This window comes from Pleurodeles waltl, chromosome 6, assembly GCF_031143425.1.
Source record: "Pleurodeles waltl isolate 20211129_DDA chromosome 6, aPleWal1.hap1.20221129, whole genome shotgun sequence".
In the NCBI taxonomy this organism is placed as follows: domain Eukaryota; kingdom Metazoa; phylum Chordata; class Amphibia; order Caudata; family Salamandridae; genus Pleurodeles; species Pleurodeles waltl.
The window spans coordinates 1,114,450,554-1,114,470,303 of NC_090445.1; the positions used below are offsets into that span (position 1 = coordinate 1,114,450,554).

At 41.5% G+C, this 19,750-nt stretch overlaps 1 protein-coding gene across 2 annotated transcripts in view; it reads right to left on the reverse strand.

Moving 5' to 3' along the window:
• The window catches only part of AGMAT (agmatinase (putative)), a 249,315-nt gene that overhangs the window by 39,150 nt on the left and 190,415 nt on the right, over nucleotides 1-19,750 (reverse strand). For both annotated transcript variants that reach the window (XM_069240273.1, XM_069240272.1), the window contains exons 4-6: nucleotides 18,840-19,035; nucleotides 18,389-18,568; nucleotides 17,311-17,395 (exon numbers count right to left, since the gene is read on the reverse strand). In XM_069240273.1, coding sequence (XP_069096374.1) covers nucleotides 17,311-17,395; nucleotides 18,389-18,568; nucleotides 18,840-19,035 — 461 coding nt within the window. The remainder of the gene's footprint in view (nucleotides 1-17,310; nucleotides 17,396-18,388; nucleotides 18,569-18,839; nucleotides 19,036-19,750) is intronic.

The window sequence follows — 19,750 nt, forward strand, 5'->3', positions numbered from 1 at the left end:
CAGCGTGGGGGCGCTATACAACAACCTAATCAAAGGCGTTGATATGATTTCATTGAGGTTATCCAAGATTCCGCGAAGACTATTTGGCCAAATAAAACAAGCAGAGTTGTATAATAGTACACCTGTTCTGGTATATACTTATTGGCCATAAGGGCACTGCATTTCAACATAGCTTTTGGCGTTAAGGTAGTTGCAGCAGAGATCCCTGTATATCTCTAATACTTTTATAACTACTGCACTTTGTGATGCGTGTATAACCTGCTGGTCACAGGTTTAGATCAGTATTCAATAACTGCGACCCTGCAGTTCACAATTTTTGACTTTCCCAGTGTCGGTGGCACACAGGAATCGTATTTCTCTTGCAGCAAAAAACGCTTTCATATACATAGAAATTAAAACATATATTAGTTTATCCATATTAAAACATGTTTTCCTTCAAGTTAAAGTGTCTGGATTTAAAGTGAAAGAGTGTGATTTTAAATGTGCTGAAGGCTTTTGTTGGGCTATAGGCGGTGGGGCAGACCGTAGCCTGATTTGTAATGAGGTGTGATATTCTGTTGAAATCTCAGGGTTTCATTATCTGCCAGCGTGCTTGCTGTTAAATTTGTGTGACAGAGACAAAGGCTCCCATGCAATGGCAATAAAATAGCATATGAGGAAATGTGGTCTAAGCGCTTGAGCTGCCAGCCCTGAAACTTCCAGACCGGGTCTTTAACTACATCGTTGGCACTTAACTGAAAATCGAGAGATTCTAGGCAAAATATTTAATCTCCCTGTGAATGCACCCAGTTCGAAAAACAAGCCATTATATTTTTCTGGTTTGTGTGAATTTAATGAAGCATCAAAATGATGCCATTTGACGTGTCTGTATGCGTGCTTGCTTCGAAGCATGGTGGTAACGTGCACACTGCCGTTTAAGCAGCTGGTTCTTGACAGCTCATTTTGGGAGTGCCAGTCCATGCTTTGAATTTCCATTCAGTATCTTTGGGTGTGATCAGTGCTTGAAATGGAAAAATAGAAGTCCAAAGTACTTGCTTATTTCTGAGAAGTGCTGGTACTCTCCAATTAAAAGCATTACGTTTTTCTTGAGAAGTGCAGGTACTCTCCCTCTAAAAATTAAAAAACATTGCCGGTACTCTGTACCGGACAGTACCGGCCCATTTAAAGCACTGTAGATTAGTTGTGTACTTTCACAGGGTATTCCCAACAAGCATGCAGTAGCTGGGGCACTGAGCAGTTAGCAGTTGCTGGTAAAGATAGTTGACAAGCCACCTACAGGTGCAATATGGTAATGCCCAGTATGTAAGAGCTGGCCCTTATGAGAGATACAATCTCTGTCTTAAAGTACTCTGCCTGCAGATGTTAATTCGTCACCTGACTCTGCTGGTAAGCATCGTTATACCGACCGTCCTGCAGTAGACAGGGATGGTCAGCTTAACAAAACGCTGCAGATCTGTTCCAGTCATGGAAAAACTGCTGTTTATTCTAATGAGGCTAAATAGAATGACCCTGGGGCTCAAAACAGCCCTAGGAGGGGGCCCCATGCACCCCCCGTACTATTTTTTTTTAATATTGCCTCATTTCCCTGGGACCTGTTTTGAACAAGATCGGGTAAACCAGTTTAAAAAAAAAAAAAAAGAATCCCCGGATTTGAGTATTCTCTGTGATTTTCAGGAAACATAAAAAAAGCTTTTTTGCCCTGGTGGGGTGCTGGGTGGGGGGGTGGGGGGGGGGTTTGGGGCAGCTAGGGGTTTAGGGTATTCTAGCCGAGTCCCAAAATGGCTGCCAACACTTTCGGGTCATAGTATTGGCAGTCAATCAGATATCAGCATGAGATCTCCAGGTTCCGCTGAGCCTCCGCATTCCTATATATCTATATTTCTTTTCCTTTAATATCTCTAAAACTACTGAATGGATTTACTTCAAATCACAAAAAGCACAACCAAGATCTAGCTTCCTGCCAAATTTGGTGTAATTTCATCCTGCGGTTCGGGCTGTAGTCATGTTTAAAGACCAACGTTTTGGGAAACCCCCCCCCCCCTTTTTCTTGGTCCTCACTAGACAGATCATCCTTAAGTTTAGAACATAGCAGCTGAACCAACTGTCTTGTCAACTTTTAAAATTTTGTGGGGATTCATCAAATGGGTCCAAAGTTATTGGCAAAACAAAAACGTTTTTCCTATAGAGACTAGGTCCTAACCATAACTACCTACTGGCTGTATGCAATAAATATATAAATATTTAAATATATAAATAAAAAAAGGAAATGCTTTGGTAATGCATTTCGCACATTAGTAAAGAAATTAGATGGTCCCTCTTAGAGGCCACTGTTAACAGTAATAGCATCAATAAATGTTGCCAACAGTGTCTTATGCAAGTATTGCCCTACAATGAAAAGACACAGACCTATTGAATAAACTGCAGGTAATGGCCTATATAAAGGTGTTTCAGCTCCCCCAGAACGTATCACCTGAAGAGGTGCACTTGGAATTCGGCCTTATTAATGAGAATTCGAGGATAATGATTACATATCTAAAAAGTTGTTATAAAATCAAATTAAATAAAGACTTCTCCCCATTAAGCAGTGCAGTATGGTCGCGCTAGAAGCAGGTGCGGCTCCTCTGCATGGGGGGAGGAGTGTCACCCCCCGCTAGCAGCAGCAGCTGCATACCTTTTACCAAAAAAACAACAATAAACTATGCTTATTATAATTTTTTGGTAAAAGGGGCAGGGCCACAGACTGTGACGAGCCCTCACTGTGCATGTGTGTGTGGCCGGCTGTCTCGGGCCAGCCAAACACACATGCGCAGTAGGCCCTCTCCAGCCTGGCACTTTGTTGCCGGGCTGGATATAGCAGACACAGGCCCGCAGTCTGCCTAGGAGCGCTGTGGGTGGGCACTTCCAGCCAATCTTAACGCTGCTTTGAGCAGCGTCAGAATTGGCCACAGGGCAGGCTGGGAGCCTGTGGCTGCAGCCTGTCTGCACAGGAGAGGAGCAGCGCGGTGGTGACAGCGGCACACGCAACAATTCAGGTACTTTTTTTTTTTTTTTAATGAATTCCCTTCCCCCTTCAGTTTCCCCCTCCACACCACCACCCACGCGTGCGCCACCCCTCTTTATCACTGCGAGGCGCTCCTGGCTAGAGGGGACCACTAGTTGACAGATAATCAGTATTTCCTAAACGCTTTACATAAAGCAAATACAAAGGAGTTATGGAACATGCAATTACCTTTCGCTTCATTTAGGAAAATAATAAACAATGCTGTAAGACAACATTCCTTTGTGGTTGACAAAACTGCTTTCAGTGGGCACTCTCATGCATGGATGGCGCTCGAGTATTATGAAAATTTGAAGTCAGCTTCGTATCTTAGTCTGACCTTTCTGGCATACATGAAAAGGAAACAAATGTCTATCTGATTCTGCCATTTTCCAACATTGCCTGTCCGACCATCTTGGAAATACAGAGGTGATGTCTCATGTAGACTCTGCGGTTATAAGCAAGAGGACTTCATACATCTGATATGAAAATGCCCTATGTGCATACGGCTCACGTAACATTACTAAAAAAGGCTCCATGGCTTGTGGTATCCGTACGTGCAGGGAAGCAATAATAAGAAGTCCTGATTCAGTCAATCCATAACTGAATACAAAATTAGTGCAATTTTTTATCATTACATTCACAAGTAATTTCTAATCATAGTAAGGGAAAGTTATAGAGTGACAGGCATAGTACAGTTGTTGGAGAATCCTTTACAGCAGTCATTTATTCATCAGCCACGCTGTTAATGCCAGTCCAGCCGTTTTGCACATTTTTTGCCAACAGTAGTACCGGCCTTATATTGTTGTACCTATACTATATTGTTATGTTGTTTTATTCGCTAGATATATTAACCCCTTGCTCGCATGGACGTAATGGTTACGTCCATGGCTGCGCCTGTGAGGCGCCATGGACGTAACCATTACGTCCATTTACCAGCCCTCGGGAGAAGCGCTAGCGCTCCCCCCCAAAGGATGCCCCCCCCTAGTCAGGGCTGGAAAGGGAATCGCTTCCCCTTCCACCCCGACCCCCTCTGACCCCCCCAGTGACGTCTGATGACGGCAGCATGCAAGAGCGTGCTGACCTCATCAGAGGTCACCTCCCATTGCGCTGGAAGCATGCTTCCAGCCCGATTGCAGAAAAGAAATGCTCAGCATTTCTCTTCCGCTTGGGAGGAGGGGGCCAGCAGAGACATGAAAGGAAAGGAAAGGCCTTTCCTTTCATGTCTCTGCAAGCATTTCTGCTGCCCACTAGACACCAGGGATTTTTTTTTTTTTTACATGGACATAAGGGGAGCAGCCCCTTGGGCAAGGGCTGCTCCCCAGGGGGGCAAATAATAGTCCGTTCGTGCCCCCCGCTTAGGCCGATCTGACTCCAAGGGAGGCAGAAAACCCTAGACACCAGGGATCTTTTTTTTTTGTCTTTTTATGTTTGGGGATCAAATCCTTCAGCAAGGGTCACTCCCTGGGGGGGCAAATTGTTTATATGCCATTTCTGACTCCTCCTGGGGGCAGATAGACCTAATATAATTAGGTCGATCTGTCCCGGGGGGGGGGGGGGGTGGTCTGAAACCACTAGACATATGCTTACGTATAAGGGGAGTGGCCCGTTGGGTAAGGGCTGCTCCCAAGGGGAGAAAAATAATTTTTATGCTGGGGGGGGGGGGGCAGAAACCACTAGACACCAGGGAATTTCTTTTATCTTACACTTACGTATAAGGGGAGCGGCCTCTTGGGTAAGGGCCGCTCCCCAGGGGAGCAAATAATTTTTAGCCCATTTCTGCGGGCAGATTGGCCTAATATAATTAGGCCGAAAACCCCTAGACACCAGGGATCATTTTTTTCCTTTTATGTGTAGGGAGCGCCCCCTGGGGGGCCAAATTGTATTTAGGCAATTTCTGCCCCCCTGATCGGCCTAATATAATTAGACCGATCTACCCCCGGGGGGGGGCAGAAACCACTAGACACCAGGGAGGTTTTTGGTTTTATTATCCTTACGCATAAGGGGAGCGGTCCCTTGGGCAAGGGCCGCTCCCCGGTGGGAAAAATATTTTTAGGCCGTTTCTGCCCCCCTGGAGGCAGATCGGCCTAATATAATTAGGCTGATCTGCCTCCAGGGGGGCAGAAACCTCTAGACACCAAGGATATATATATTTTTTATTTACTTTATGTTTTGATGTATGGGGAACGACCCCCTAGGCAAGGGTCACTCCCCTGGGGGACAAATTGTATTTAGGCCATTTCTGCCCTCACCTGGTGAGAGCCCCACAAGTCACCCCATCTTGGATATCCCTAGGTGTCTAGTTTTCAAAAATGTGCAGGTTTGCTAGGTTTCCCTAGGAGCAGGCTGAGCTATAGGCCAAAATCCACAGCTAGACACTTTGCAAAAAACAGCTGTTTTTTTGGGGGGAAAATGTGATGTGTACACGTTGTGTTTTGGGGCATTTCCTGTTGCGGGCGCTAGGCCTACCTACACAAGTGATGTACCATTTTTATCGGGAGACTTGGGGGAACGCTGGGTGGAAGTAAATTTGTGGCTCCTCTCAGATTCCAGAACTTTCTGCCACCAAAATGAGAAGAAAAAGTATTTTTTTGGCAAATTTTGAGGTTTGCAAAGGATTCTGGGTAACAGAACCTGGTCAGAGCCCCACAAGTCACCCCATCTTGGATTCCCCTAGGTATCTAGTTTTAAAAAAATGCACAGGTTTGCTAGGTTTCCCTAGGTGCCGGCTGAGCTAGAGGCCAAAATCTACACTTAGGCACTTTGCAAAAAACACATCAGTTTCAATGTAAATATGTGATGTGTCCATGTTACGTTTCCTGTAGCGAGCATCAGGCCTACCCATGCAAGTGAGATGTCATTTTTATCGGGAGACTTAGGGGAACACAGAATAGCAAAACAAGTGTTATTGCCCCTTGTCTTTCTCTTAATTTTTTCCTTCCAAATGTAAGACAGTGTGTAAAAAAGAAGTGTAGTTGAGAAATGCCCTGTAATTCACATGCTAGTATGGGCACCCGGAATTCAGAGAAGTGCAAATAACCACTACTTCTATAAAATGAAAACCCATTGCAAGGTGCAGCTCATTTATTGGTTCTGGGTACCTAGGGTTCTTGATGAACCTAAAAGCCCTATTTATCCCCGCAACCAGAAGAGTCCAGTAGATGTAACAGTATATTGCTTTCAAAAATCTGACATCGCAGGAAAAAGTTACAGAGTAAAACATTGAGAAAAATGGCTGTTTTTTTCACCTCAAGTTCAATATTTCTTTTTATTTCAGCTGTTATTTTCTATAGGAAACCCTTGTGGGATCTACACAAATGACCCCTTGCTGAATTCAGAATTGTGGCTACTTTTCAGAAATGTTTAGCTTTCTGGGATCCAGTATTGGTTTCACACCCATTTCTGTCACTAAGTGGAAGGAGGCTGAAAGCACAAAAAATAGTAAAACTGGGGTATGTCCCAGTAAAATGCCAAAATTGTGTTGAAAAACTGGGTTTTCTGATTGAAGTCTGCCTGTTCCTGAAAGCTGGGAAGATGGTGATTTTAGCCCTGCAAACCCTTTGTTGATGCCATTTTCAGGGAAACAACCACAAGCCTTCTTCTGCAGCCCTTTTTTCTCATTTTTTTGAAAAAAATGAAATGCTGTTATATTTTGGCTAATTTCTTGGTCTCCTTCTGGGGAACCCACAAAGTCTGGGTACCTCTAGAATCCCTAGGATGTTGGAAAAAAGGACGCAAATTTGGTGTGGGTAGCTTATGTGGACAAAAAGTTATGAGGGCCTAAGCGCGATCTGCCCCAAATAGCCAAAAAAGGCTTGGCACCTGAGGGGGAAAGGCCTGGCAGCGAAGGGGTTAATGGTTGTCCTCTTTTGGATGACAATTGTTTAGAAACTTGCACTTTAGTGTTTTAAAAATATGTGGAGATTTATTTTATGGTATGACTTTTAATGAATTATTTAATAACATTATCATGTTTTTTAACATTTTAATGTAATGAGTTATTGTTATGGTTTTAATTAACAAAACGGTAAAGAAAGCAATGCACACACACACACACGGTAGCTCCCAAACTTAGGTGGAGAGCAGGTCCTGTATAGAGCACCCTACAACACCAGCACACTCTAAATTTGCTCACCTCAAATGTCTCTTTTTCTAACAGCATTTTTAAGTATAGGATAAGTACAGTGCTAATCCAGCCGAGCTAAAGAGGGCAGTCTTTTGCCATTCATACAGCTAAGTATTCAAGCATAGGATTAGCACAGTGCCATCCACGATGAGCTATAAAATGACAAAAAGTCTTTTACCATTCCAGGCACAGAATTACAGCTTTGGGTTGGTAAAATACCACCCAAGTCAACATGGAATTAATAAAAGCTACCCCTGACATTTGTTTCACTATCATTTTAACTCCAGAGAAGTTTAGCCTTGTTCAGACACAAGGGATCGCCCATTATAAGTCAGAACAATATCCTTTCAGGCTTCGAGTGCTGCATAAATTATGCAAAAAAGAAGAATAGAACTCTGGGTAGCTCTCAAGTTTAGTTGGAGAGCAGCTACTGTATAGAGCACCCTGTAATACCACCGCCACTCTAAATTTGCTCACCTCAAATGTCTCTTTTTTTCTAGCAAAGATTGAGCATATGTACTCACTACTCATAGATAGTGACTGACACACTCAGAAACACATTAATAAAGATTTTCACAAATACATTTACTTACCTACAGACCCACTTACATAGTCACTCACATACCCATAAAGGCATAGTCACACCCACCCACATACCTCTACAACCATTGATATACATAGCACTCAGATAGTTATGTAAACAGACATTTGCCCACACATACACCCAGTTATACATCCAGTTGCATACACATAAGCACTGATATACCTTTTTACAAAACTAGTCACTTACACACCACGTCACACAGCGACAGAGGCAAGTACACATCCACTCACACACCCACCCACACAGCATGTATGCGTGCACCTCTAATACAGACAGTAGTTCATTCAACTACACACCCACACACTCACTAACAAAGACAGTTACCAATCCATAGAGGTACTTCCATACACAATTACACTCCTAAACAGTCACTAAGACAGCGACTGAGATATGTATACAGCTTCTTACACATCTAGTGACATGACCACAAATTCAGTGATACACTCACTCACATATCCTCTCAACCACTGACATATCAACTCAGCCACCTGTAGAGCAACTAATATATCCATGAATGCACCTATACTTAGACACTTAGCTAGCCAGTGACAAAATAATATAAGCACTTATGTAGCTACAGATTTGCTTAGAATATGTAATCTAAAAGTATGTAATTTAAAGTTAAATGTATTCAATAATTGTTTTTCAGATATTTACTTCTGTTTAAAGAAGAGGACTTACATTGCCAAGAAAGAAACAAAGGAGAAAAACTGAGGAAACAGTATTATCTGCATAAGACTGAGAGTGAAAAAGGACCTGATGTGGAGAATGTACTGGAAAAAAACAGCTGCAGATAAGGGAACTAAGGAGTTTCATAAAACAGTATGTGGAAAAATGCAAAAAGTGGAAACTATTACAAATAAAAGCAAGGTTTGAGGTCAATTCACAAAGGAAAAGGAGTAAGTCACACTAAAAGTGAGACATCTTATAAGAAGGACAAGGTGATGTAAACAGTTTAAAGTAATAAAAATGAGAGTGTTTAAAAGTAGGATAATTCTTAATTTGTTCCAAAACATGAAGCAGAATAAAAAGTAAAGAACATAATTGAAACAAAAACAACATTTTGAGAGCCTGGTTGATAAAGTGTTGCCTTGAAGCATAAACTATTTATCTTGATACTGAACAGAATGAAAACACTGGATAAAAACAGTGTCGTCTATGAAAAAACAAAAACAAAAAAGGCTTATTAATAAAAGTAATTTTTGCAAATTGTACAAAGGAGAATAGAAGCATACGTCCAGTACTGAGGCTTTCTTTAATGAGGAAAGCTATGTCCAAGAGAACACAATAGTGCATGCAGTTAAAACAACTGGTCGATGCTATGAGGTAAAAGATGGTACTTCCATTGCAAAAGAGGAGATGGTTCCTAGATATGTAGAGGAAGAGATAGCTGAAGAGGTACAAGGAAAGCCCTTGTATATAAATGGGACTTTAGTGTTCGCTATGAATCAATTGATATATTAGGACATTTTCTGCATCAATTTCCACATAGAAGTGTAAAGTGGAGAATTGCCTATGTTGCAATCATTGGAGCCATGTTAGGTCAGGAAATAAACTAATATGCAAGAACACTCACTGGCATGTCTATCCAGGAAAGTGTGCACAAACACATTTCATCATTTTAGAATGTTGGTTTTTCATCATTCAAAAGTGTGACATTTAGTTAGAAGACTTTACTTTGTAAAAACAAATGCATTGTAGGATAAATTAACAAAGCACTTTTGCACAGTACAGCATTAGAGGCTGAAATCTTTGTGAGGATAATTATTTATGCTTCTTTCATCCAGAAAGGGAGTCTGGGCAAAATTAGTTTTTATGTTCAGGTGTAAAGGAACAAAACACAGACATTAGTATTGAAACTTTGCATGAGAAATAGCAAAGTTTAATGCAGTTTCCACCATGTTTGTATTTGTTGTCAGAACACTCACAAGAAAGACCAAATTCAAAGTGTTGGAATGTACTTAAGAACTGAACAAGAAAAAAGAGAAAAGTGGCTAGAATTTACTATTCATTTGTGAAACAATGTTTTGATTTGTCGGCACCCCAGATCATGTCTAGGTATTGTTATGATCAATTAGAGGATAACAAAATGCCTGCCAGAGCAATCCACAATAAGTTAGAGGTGGTTGAAATTCCAGGGGAACTTCCAAATGCTTATAAAGGAGTACTGATTCAATCTATACATCCTTTTCAATAATTCGTATGGAACCAAAGACTGGGAACCTACCACCCACCGGGCTACAGAAAGGCCTTAAAAGTAGAGTTGTGTATTTACCTTTAAATTTTAACCACAATATTGAAAGTGTGGTTGTACAGTGAGAGCTGGATGAACCGCTTGTTATTCTAGTGAATGGGGTGCTCACAAAACAAAAACAATCTGGAAGTAACTAGTTGATGTGGATAAGGTCACGAAAGCTACATTCTATCTTAAACAGAATAATTTGTATTATAAAGATGTAGATGCTACATGGAAGTTAGATGGGGAAGAAATGTTTTCTTCAAGTGGATAGTTTGAAAAGTGGATAGTAGTAGATTTGAAGAACTATATGAGCACTGCAGTATCCATTCACTGCATTCAAAAGAGGTTGTAGGGGATGCCACTGAGCTGCATCAGATGAAGCAAGCTAAATGCTTGTGATGAGTGTGTGGAAGAAAGGTTTAAAATCTCGATGTTTTCCTTAAGTATTTCCAACTGGAGTAGGTGGGGGCCGTATGAGGACTGCCCTGTGCAAATACCTGCAGCAGAGTACATCAACAAGATTATATTCAGAGGACTCTAGATTTCGTTAAATCATTCCATATGTATTCAATCTGTTATTTGAAAGTGATTTATCTGGACTACCATACACTGTTCACCATATTCCTAAGATAGTGGGTAATGAGCAAAATATGTCTGCAAAAGATTTAATGGAAAAGATTCATGGCAAGGAAGAGAAGCTTGACCTCAATTTGATAAATTTGGTGGCATGCCAGGGTGGGACCAATGAATATTGGAGTCATCATCATGGTGAGCTGAAGTGTATGTTCTGAAATTTAGATGCATCAATTTGGTTTGAAACACTGAGTTGTGCAGAGTATGAATGGAATGATTTATATGAGTTTTTGAGAGAAACAAACTCGACTGTTAAAGCCATGTAATTGAAGACATAAGGAGAACTTTGATCTTTGGATCCAGCAAATGTTTGCAGGTACTTCAACCACTGATTACACACATGTATACAGACACTCACAAATACTGACATGCCCACAGAGCCACTGACTCATGCCTCTATACAGCCACTATCATAGATCCACATAACCAGTCACACACAGTGACTTACCGACTTACACACCCATATTGTCACTCACAGAGGTGCAGCCACAGCCACACAGACATGGCACTTCACACTCACATCCATTTACACATGCAGACACGTACTCACATAGACTCATAGATCCATACAGACACTTACACTCTCATTCAAATATCCACACAGCCACTTACACACCCACTAACAGAACCGTATAGCTACTTACATACCCAGAGAGCCACTTACATAATCACTGATACACCCATAAAGCTATTGACATACTCACTTGCACATTCTTTTCCATTTCTGTATTCTAGTTGACATTGCTTAACACTTGCTGGTGTCTTCTTTAGTACTTTATAAGTTCAGTCCCCTTGGTGAATATTGAAGTAATCACATATACTATTATAATTTCACTTATGCCAGCTGTGATACATATACAAATACAAAAACCCACAAACCTTTAAGCGCAACTTGCACAAAAACATAAAACATGTAGTAAGCTCTTTTTTTGACCACATGAGGTGGTTCTAACAAGAACTGTTATTTTTCATAGGTTTTTCTAAACGTTTTATATTTTATTTTGTATTTTTGATTAGGAACGAGAATAAAGAAGGTAGTAAAAGGGGAGGAGGAAGCAACTGCCTTCCGTCTCTCACAAAATGTAAATTTGAACAGAAAAAAAATAACACATGTGATTGTTCACTGCATCCATGTACGCAGCCATGGACGAGATGTTTAGACCCATAGGCATTTGGCATTAGCCACAGTGAGTCACCATCTCAGAAAGCTTCTTCGAAAAAGCTGGAAGGGTTATCACTTGGTGTGGTGCTGATGGTTCCACAGATCCTCCTCTAGATGATGATACTCCTGAATCTGCTTTCTCTCTCATCATCCAATGTTAAGTTTTTGGTGGTTCCACATGGAAAATGTCCCATGGAATACTTTTTCCCCATCCCTCACGATAACCTTTTGTTGCAGATGTTACACTGCACAACTTTTGCAATTATTTTTATCTCACCAGACGTAATTGTAAAGTGCTTCCACACATCTGACTCATTTTTCAGTAGTGGCATGTCTAACTCCTCACGCAGAAGAGGTTTATGGTGCCTTTGTTCTTCAGATGACATACCTGTAGCAATACAAAATGGTTTTCCTCAAAAGGCAAAAAAATGTCAGAGCAGGACTGGTTTTCAGTAGTCTCTGTAGAGAGTTGAAAGCCAAATGACTGACTAAGGGTGTGGTTTCCATGTGCATGGATGGGGACATACTGTAGCCAACCAGAAGTTGAGCTTTGGGGTGTGTTCTAGGCATCACAGCAGATCCGGGGACTGAGCCTGTGGATCTGCTGAACTGGAGAAAAAAATATGTTTAAAACACACAGGCCTATAAATATTAATGTATGGTCATGCTTTCTCTGACGTCAGTCTTTGAATATGAGTGGCATATATGTATATATATATATATATATATATATATATATATAACCTATGTATCTATATCGATCTATATATATATATATATATATATATACACATAACATTTTGATGACTCCTTGGACCCAGCTCCACGGTTCCATTATGATTTCATAACAGGAACTATACAGGAGTATTGACACTTAAAAAAAAATGTTCAGCTGATCCATAAAATGCTTAAAAACACTACATAAATTACACTTTAGAATTGTGATTTGTTACTTTTAAAATGTATAATAATAAAAATGTGTGAATAAAATGTATTTATAAAGTCGTAAAAAATAATATTACTAAATTGAACATATAGGTGAAATTATAGTAACATTTATGTAAAAATACTGTGAAATTCACTCAAAAAACCGTAGGTTACAGGGACATTATAGTAATTTTCTAAAACTGTAGAAATTCATTGAAAGAAATCAAAGGCTACAGAGACGATATAATTAGGAAATACAATAGACTGGCAGGCAGTCAGAGCGCAAGGGATAAAACGCTCCCAGTGTCGATCAGAATGCTCTGTTTTTAAAAAATTGGATTTGAGAGACTCACACAAGAGTCCTTCTCACACAACCGTCCATATATTTATATTTTTGTAACCTTAATATCTAAAAATAGTAACTGATTTACACCAAGTCACAAAAAGTACAATCTTCATAGCAAGATCTAGCTTCCTGAAAAATGTGGTGGAATTCCGTTCAAGAAATTTTTGCTGTAGCCTTCTTAAAGTAGTCAATGGAAAATACATGGGGATTTTGTGTGTTTGAAACCCACTTTTTTTCTTGGCCCCCAATCAACGGTTTGCCCTGAAATTTTCCATGCAAAAACTAGTCAAAAAGTAAACAAGTAGAACCTATTTGGAAACTTTCGTGGAGGTTCATCAAACAGGGACAAAGTTATTAGCAACACACAGTTGCTTTTTTTATGGCACGCTGACCTAACTATATCTACCCAGTGGCAACCGCCACTGGGTGATATGTATCTCGCCAGTTGCTAGTTATAGTTAGGACCGTGTTTATGGAGAAAACACATTTTTTTGACTTGCTGATATCTTTAGCGCCTTTTGACGAATCTTCACAAAATTTTCCAGAAAAAGTGCGTCCGAGAATCTTGCAGTACATGGGAAGTTTCAGAGTGACCCATCAAGCGGGGGCTGAGAGACGAGGGGGGAAGTGTATTCCCCTGTTTATCCTCATAGTAGCTTTGAACACAACTACAGCCCAAACCACTGTATGGAATTACACCAAATTTGGCAGAAAGGCAGCTTTTGTACGCAGATTATACTTTTTGTTATTTGGTGTAAATCTGTTCAGTAGTTTCTGAGATATTAAAAGAAAAAGAAATAAATATATCTAGAGGCGCGAAGGCTTCACAAATCCTTCAGATCTCGTACTGAGATTTGGTTGGCTGCCAACACTTGAACCAGGAAGTTCTTAAAGATTTTGCTGTATAAATGGCAAAAGACTTTTTCACTATCTAGCTCGGCGTGGATAGCACTGTGCTGATCCAATGCTTAAAAACTTTTCTAGATAAACAGACATTTGAGGTGAGCAAATTTAGAGTGTAGCTGGTGTTGCAGGGTGCTCCTTACTAGAGCTGCTCTCCACCTAAACTTGGGAACTACTCAGAGTTCTCTATTCTCTTTTTTACATATATATATATATATATATATATATATATATATATATATATATATATATATATACATATATATATATATATATACATATATATATATATATATACACACTCACACATCCTACTGATGGTCACCAGTAGGTAGTTATAGTTAGGATTTAGTTTCCATGGGAAAAGCGTTTTTTTTTGCCAATAACGTTGCCCCTGTTTGAGGAATCTTTACAACAGTTTCAAAATTAGTACGACCGTCAAGTCAGCTGCTGTCTTGAACATTTTGGGGTGGTCCATCAAGCAGGGGCTGAGAAATAGGGGAGTCTTGAACGCTTTTTTCCCATGCAATTTCCACAGGGAGTTTTAGACACGACTGCAACCATAACTGCTGGACAGAATTACACCGAATTTGGCGGACAGTTGGATCTTGGCCCAGAAAGATCCCTTTTGGTCATCTTGTGTAAATCCATTCAGTAGTTTTTGAGATATTAAAAGAAAAAGAAATATAGATGTCTAGGGACGTGAATCCTCCGCTGAGACAACGGTCTAAGTGCTGATATCTGATGGCTATTTTGGGATCTGGACTCGCTGAGTCCCAAAAATAAAGTAAAAAAAGAAAAGGGGGCAGGATAGGAGTAACCTGGCCCCATGGCCCTGGTGCCTAGGGGCAAAAAAGCATTAAAAAAATATATATATACTTTGCCAGAAATCGAGGTGGGCCCACAAATCTGGTGAAATGTCTTTTAAAAAGCGCAATTTCCTGCACTTTTTTTAAAGCCCCACCGGTGGGCCAGTTGCTGGGGCACATCTTGATGCAAGAAAAGCGGAGGGAGCGCATGTGGCCCCCCTCCCCAAGGGCAGTTTGAACCCGGGCCCCCTACTTTGGCCTTTAAAAGCCCCATGGACCTCCACCTCCCCAGGTCTTGTCACAGTAAAATTAGGGGGACCATGTGGAACCCCTCCAAAGATGAAATTTGCACTGGAGATTGCCTCCTCCACAGAGCACAAAAGTACTTGAAAGTGGGAGGGGGCTCCGCAGCCCCCCTCCCAGGCCATATTTGGCCACATGACCATCACCTCCCGGGGCATGGTCACAGGAAAACTGGGAGGGGAGCTCGCAGCCCCCCTCCAGAGCTGTTGTGGCCCTAGGGACCACTATATCCCCAGGGCAGGCCCTTTTCAAAATAAGGGAGGGGCCCACATGGCCTCTCTCCCGGAGTCAGTAATGGCCCTAGGGACCACCACTTTCCAGGTGCCCACCCTGGGGAGATAGTAGTTTGGTTTTTGCTTGGCAGGGTCTTTTCATCTGTTTTCCTGACTGCTGTCAAGCAGGCAGGAAAACTGTTGAAAGGATTGCTCCTGCATGCAGGGGGCAGCATTTTCAGCAGCTCCCTGCATGCAAGAGCAATGCCGAATTCCGCTAGATGCGGGGAGCCAGCATGGACACCGGGGGCCTTAAGGCTCACCCAGCGGTCGTCAGAGTGTTTTCAATGCAGTTCCACCTTGAAAAATAAGCTACAGTCCTTGATGGAGGTGTTTGCATGGATGCCCTTCGTGGCAATATCTTATGTAGTGACTGACGAGTGGGTTCTTTCTTGTCATCTCATGTTGAGACCAGATCTCGTTGTTCTACCTTTTAACCAATATGAGCATGCAAAATGACCTAGAAGTTCATCCATTTGGCCCCACCACATATACCTGAGTGGTATGCAACTTGTTCCCGCCTTTTTCCTGGATGATGGACATTTTACCAAAAGGCCCTCAGCGAGTTTCCCACTGATTTTAGAGAAGCATACTTGATGCAGAGGAATATGAGCACATCTCCAACAAACAAAGAAGTACTTACTAGATATAATTAAGGAAGTACCCTTGTTTTGTTGAGATTCTACTCTTTGTAGACTTGTATTGTCTACAAGAAGATTCATGTTATAGAAGATTTCTGTATGAACATGCTCTAGGAAAATCACATTGCCGAACTTACAGACAAACAAGGTCACTGGAGAGATTACCTTGTGGTCCTATACAAAGCTGTAGTATAGGAGATGCATTACACATTTACCCAATGGAGTAGCACATACTAATTAACCAGTAAAAAGTACTGAGGTTGAGTACACTTTTTTCTCAAAACTGTGGCCTCTTTTTGGATAAGTAAGCAGGTCAGGATTCATTCTGGCATTGATGCTCATTTCACAGATATTAAGCCTTAAACTCTGCTACAGTGCCTAGGGGGAGTGGCCAGACTCTACACCCAACCCACTCTGTGCACAGCTAAAGGCCATGTGTATCACAGGTTTGGATGCCTTTGGGGGGCTTAGTATTTAAAAACCTTAGAAATTCACTGAAAAAACAAGGGTGATGTTAATAGGTAGTTATTTCAAGTAGCTCTAACTTGTGCCTTAAGATAAACAAAACTCAGGCCCTCACCATGCACAGCTAATTACCCCACATATTACATCACTTTTGACATCTTCTATGGCATCATTGATATTTGCAATGCAACATTTGCAATAAAATTGTTGATGAGAAAACTGTGCATGGTGGGGGCGTGTGTTATAGGTACTTTAGGGAACTCTAACTATAACAACTGAATTTGCATGGGTTTGTGCCTGTAAATTCAGAACCTAACTATTAGGTCCCTGTAACATTTGTTTTTTTTTATTGACTTTATATAAATGTTTTCTGTTATTTGGGAGATGCTCCCCTCCAGTGACCATACCCGGAATTGTCAAGGTGGAAGCTATCACTCATAGTCAGCTTCCATTTTGGCTCTATCACCACCCTCTTTCAAATCATAGTAACTTATCCATGATTTGTAAGCGAGTTTGAAGTCACAAATCATCGACACATTTCATGACATTACATGCCCCCCTTCATGTATGCAATGGGATTGAACACAAAAGGCCCTTTAGGATTCAACTCTTTAGTCCAATGTGACTCAATGATTTATTGTGATTTTGCAAATCTTGCAAATCACAGGTTTTGCGACTGCACAAAAGTTTTGTACCTCAGACCTAGTGTCTCTTAATCCTTACACAGATGAAGCCACAAACTACACAATGTGCAGATCATACTTTGGCGAGCATTGCCGTCTGCTTCTAATACGCTAGTGCTGCTATATACACCAGACCTGGAAAGAGGCATTTTTGACTCACCTGAGGAATCGTATATTGGGGAAACTTCCACAAGATCACAGCCAACAACATTGAGCCCCTGGCAGCCACGGATGATCTCCAGTCCCTAGAAGAGAAGAGGTGGAGCTTCTTAACCACTAATGTACAGGTTATATCTTATCAATACCTGGGACTTTCTGATAGTGCTGGAACAGCGATAACTTTCCAAATCCCTCTCTAGCACTTTCCCTATATGATGTTGTTCTGGTACCATTTCAGTGACACTTCCTAAAAAAACAGTTTGTATTCTGCCTTTGTATAAGTGCCCTTCCATTTAATCGGAGACTCATTTTTCTGTGAGATGTCAGTATCTACCATCTGCGTGCACTGCGATAGGCTGCCGCTTGAGGCATCTGCCCTGCCCCGGCCTGGGATACCACTGAATGTTCATACATGCATCTGAAGCATTCATTCCCAAGACTCAAGGTCTGGATACCATGCCCATCCACACTTTAAAGGAAACATGTGCTAAATGTGTTGGGAATAGGAATCTGAACTTAAAATGGAGCACTCTTTGAATATCAGTGCATTCCGTTCTAAATGGAAACTTACGGGGTCCCATTTTGTCAGCACATGCCCAGCTATTTTGTCTCATTCCATACACATTTATCAGGCCATTAATTTGTTCCAATGCCGCCAACTACCCAGTGTTTGGTAACCATCTGCAATAATGGCTGTTGTAAGAGTACTTTGATCCATGGCTTCACACAGCTAGTCATTAATTAACAATATTGTCTAAAGCTTATGTTTCAAGCAAGCCTGAGTGAGTGCATTCTTCATACAGTCAGATATTGATTGCCTGGCTGTGATGCAAGCGTTGTTTTTTCTACTTTCCTGTCACTTACTAGTGTTCATCTTGCTCAGGGTGACACATCTTCTTCCCAGAGTTCTTGCACAAGACGCACTGAATGAATTCAGCAACCACAGCACCTTTCTACAACTCTGCCCTATGATCACCGGTGTATTACAGTAAGCCCATCATTAACTGGTATAGTGAGGCCAACAATCTCAGGGCTTCCTAGGCCTGGAACATGGGTTTGTAAGGGGAATCCCTCGTTACCTGGCTGGGTGTGAGGCCAGCGATCTCTGGAGTCCCTGTTCCAGGAGCGAATGCCGGGTCAAGTCCATCAATGTCAAAGCTGATGTAAACAGGCTTGTCTCCCATCTGTTTCCTCACTTCTCCCATAAGTGGAACTAGTGACTTAAGCCAGCAGTCTTCAGCAGGAACTACTCGAAATCCCTGAAGAGAGTGAGGTACACATTAGTACACCAAAAGACCCACTGAAGCGCACTGAAGGGGAGATGAGGGACTGGAAAGTTGAGCAAATACGCAGGCACCGAGGCAAGAGATTTAGAGAAAAAAGCTATGGATGAGGCAGCGCGAGGCATGGAATAAGCTGGAGCACATGAGTTGCAAAGGAGACAGACTTGATTGGGACTGAGTTTAAAATGGTTACTTAGGTTTGGAAATTGTATCTGATTTACTAAAAAGTATTACTGGTGTATGTTACCTGGTCACGGCTGTATTTATAAGGATCTGGTGAATAACATGAACCACGGATTCCAATCTGCACTACCCTTTCACAGTCCAAAAGTCTCTCATCCACACAGCGTCTGAAGGGCGTCCCATGGTAGATCTTCTCTCCCAGGGCTGTGTCTCCAGTATCTGTGTGAGCATCAACGTGCACCAGTCCTATTGGGCCATACCTTTAATCATGAGAGAACTCAAGTTAGCTTCAGGCGCTGCTACTTGCGTGCAAAGTCATTGCATAAACCCAGATAACATATGTGCTTCGACTGACATACAGTAAACTACTGCAGGGAGCAGGAAGCTGGCATCTGATTGGCAACAACACTCCTGTAAATATTATTTGCCTTGGATTGTAACGTAGTAACCCTAGAATGTTGGAGATCTTGGACACTGACAGAGGCAATGGCTGTCACTAACAACCAACCTGGATACTTAAGAAACTTTGTGAATTAGTTGAGAGAAAGGCCCAGGTTCACATAGCCCCTGTGTTTTTAGCTATTTATAAGATGTATATTTATAGTCGTTTGGTGCTGGGAACCAGTAAGGCTCTATACCCTCTATGATTGTAATATGATAATAGATGAGTGTGGACACCAATGTATTTAGAGTGAAATACGAAGATATCTGGTAGAACATAATACAATAATCAAGTGCTGTTGTACAGATTTTATTTTTGATTGTGAATGACAACTTTGGAATTTGGATAGAGTTCAGCCACAACGTGTTACAACCCAAGTTGCTGGCTGCCCTTGGGCTTTCTCAGTGCTTGTCACAGTGTGAGTACTTTTCATTCTCAGGTTTAGCTTTGCCATTTTACGATGCAATCTTGGCTGCAAAGGGCTTGTGGTGTTGCATTACCTCTGCAGGCCACCAGGGAACAGTGAAAGACCT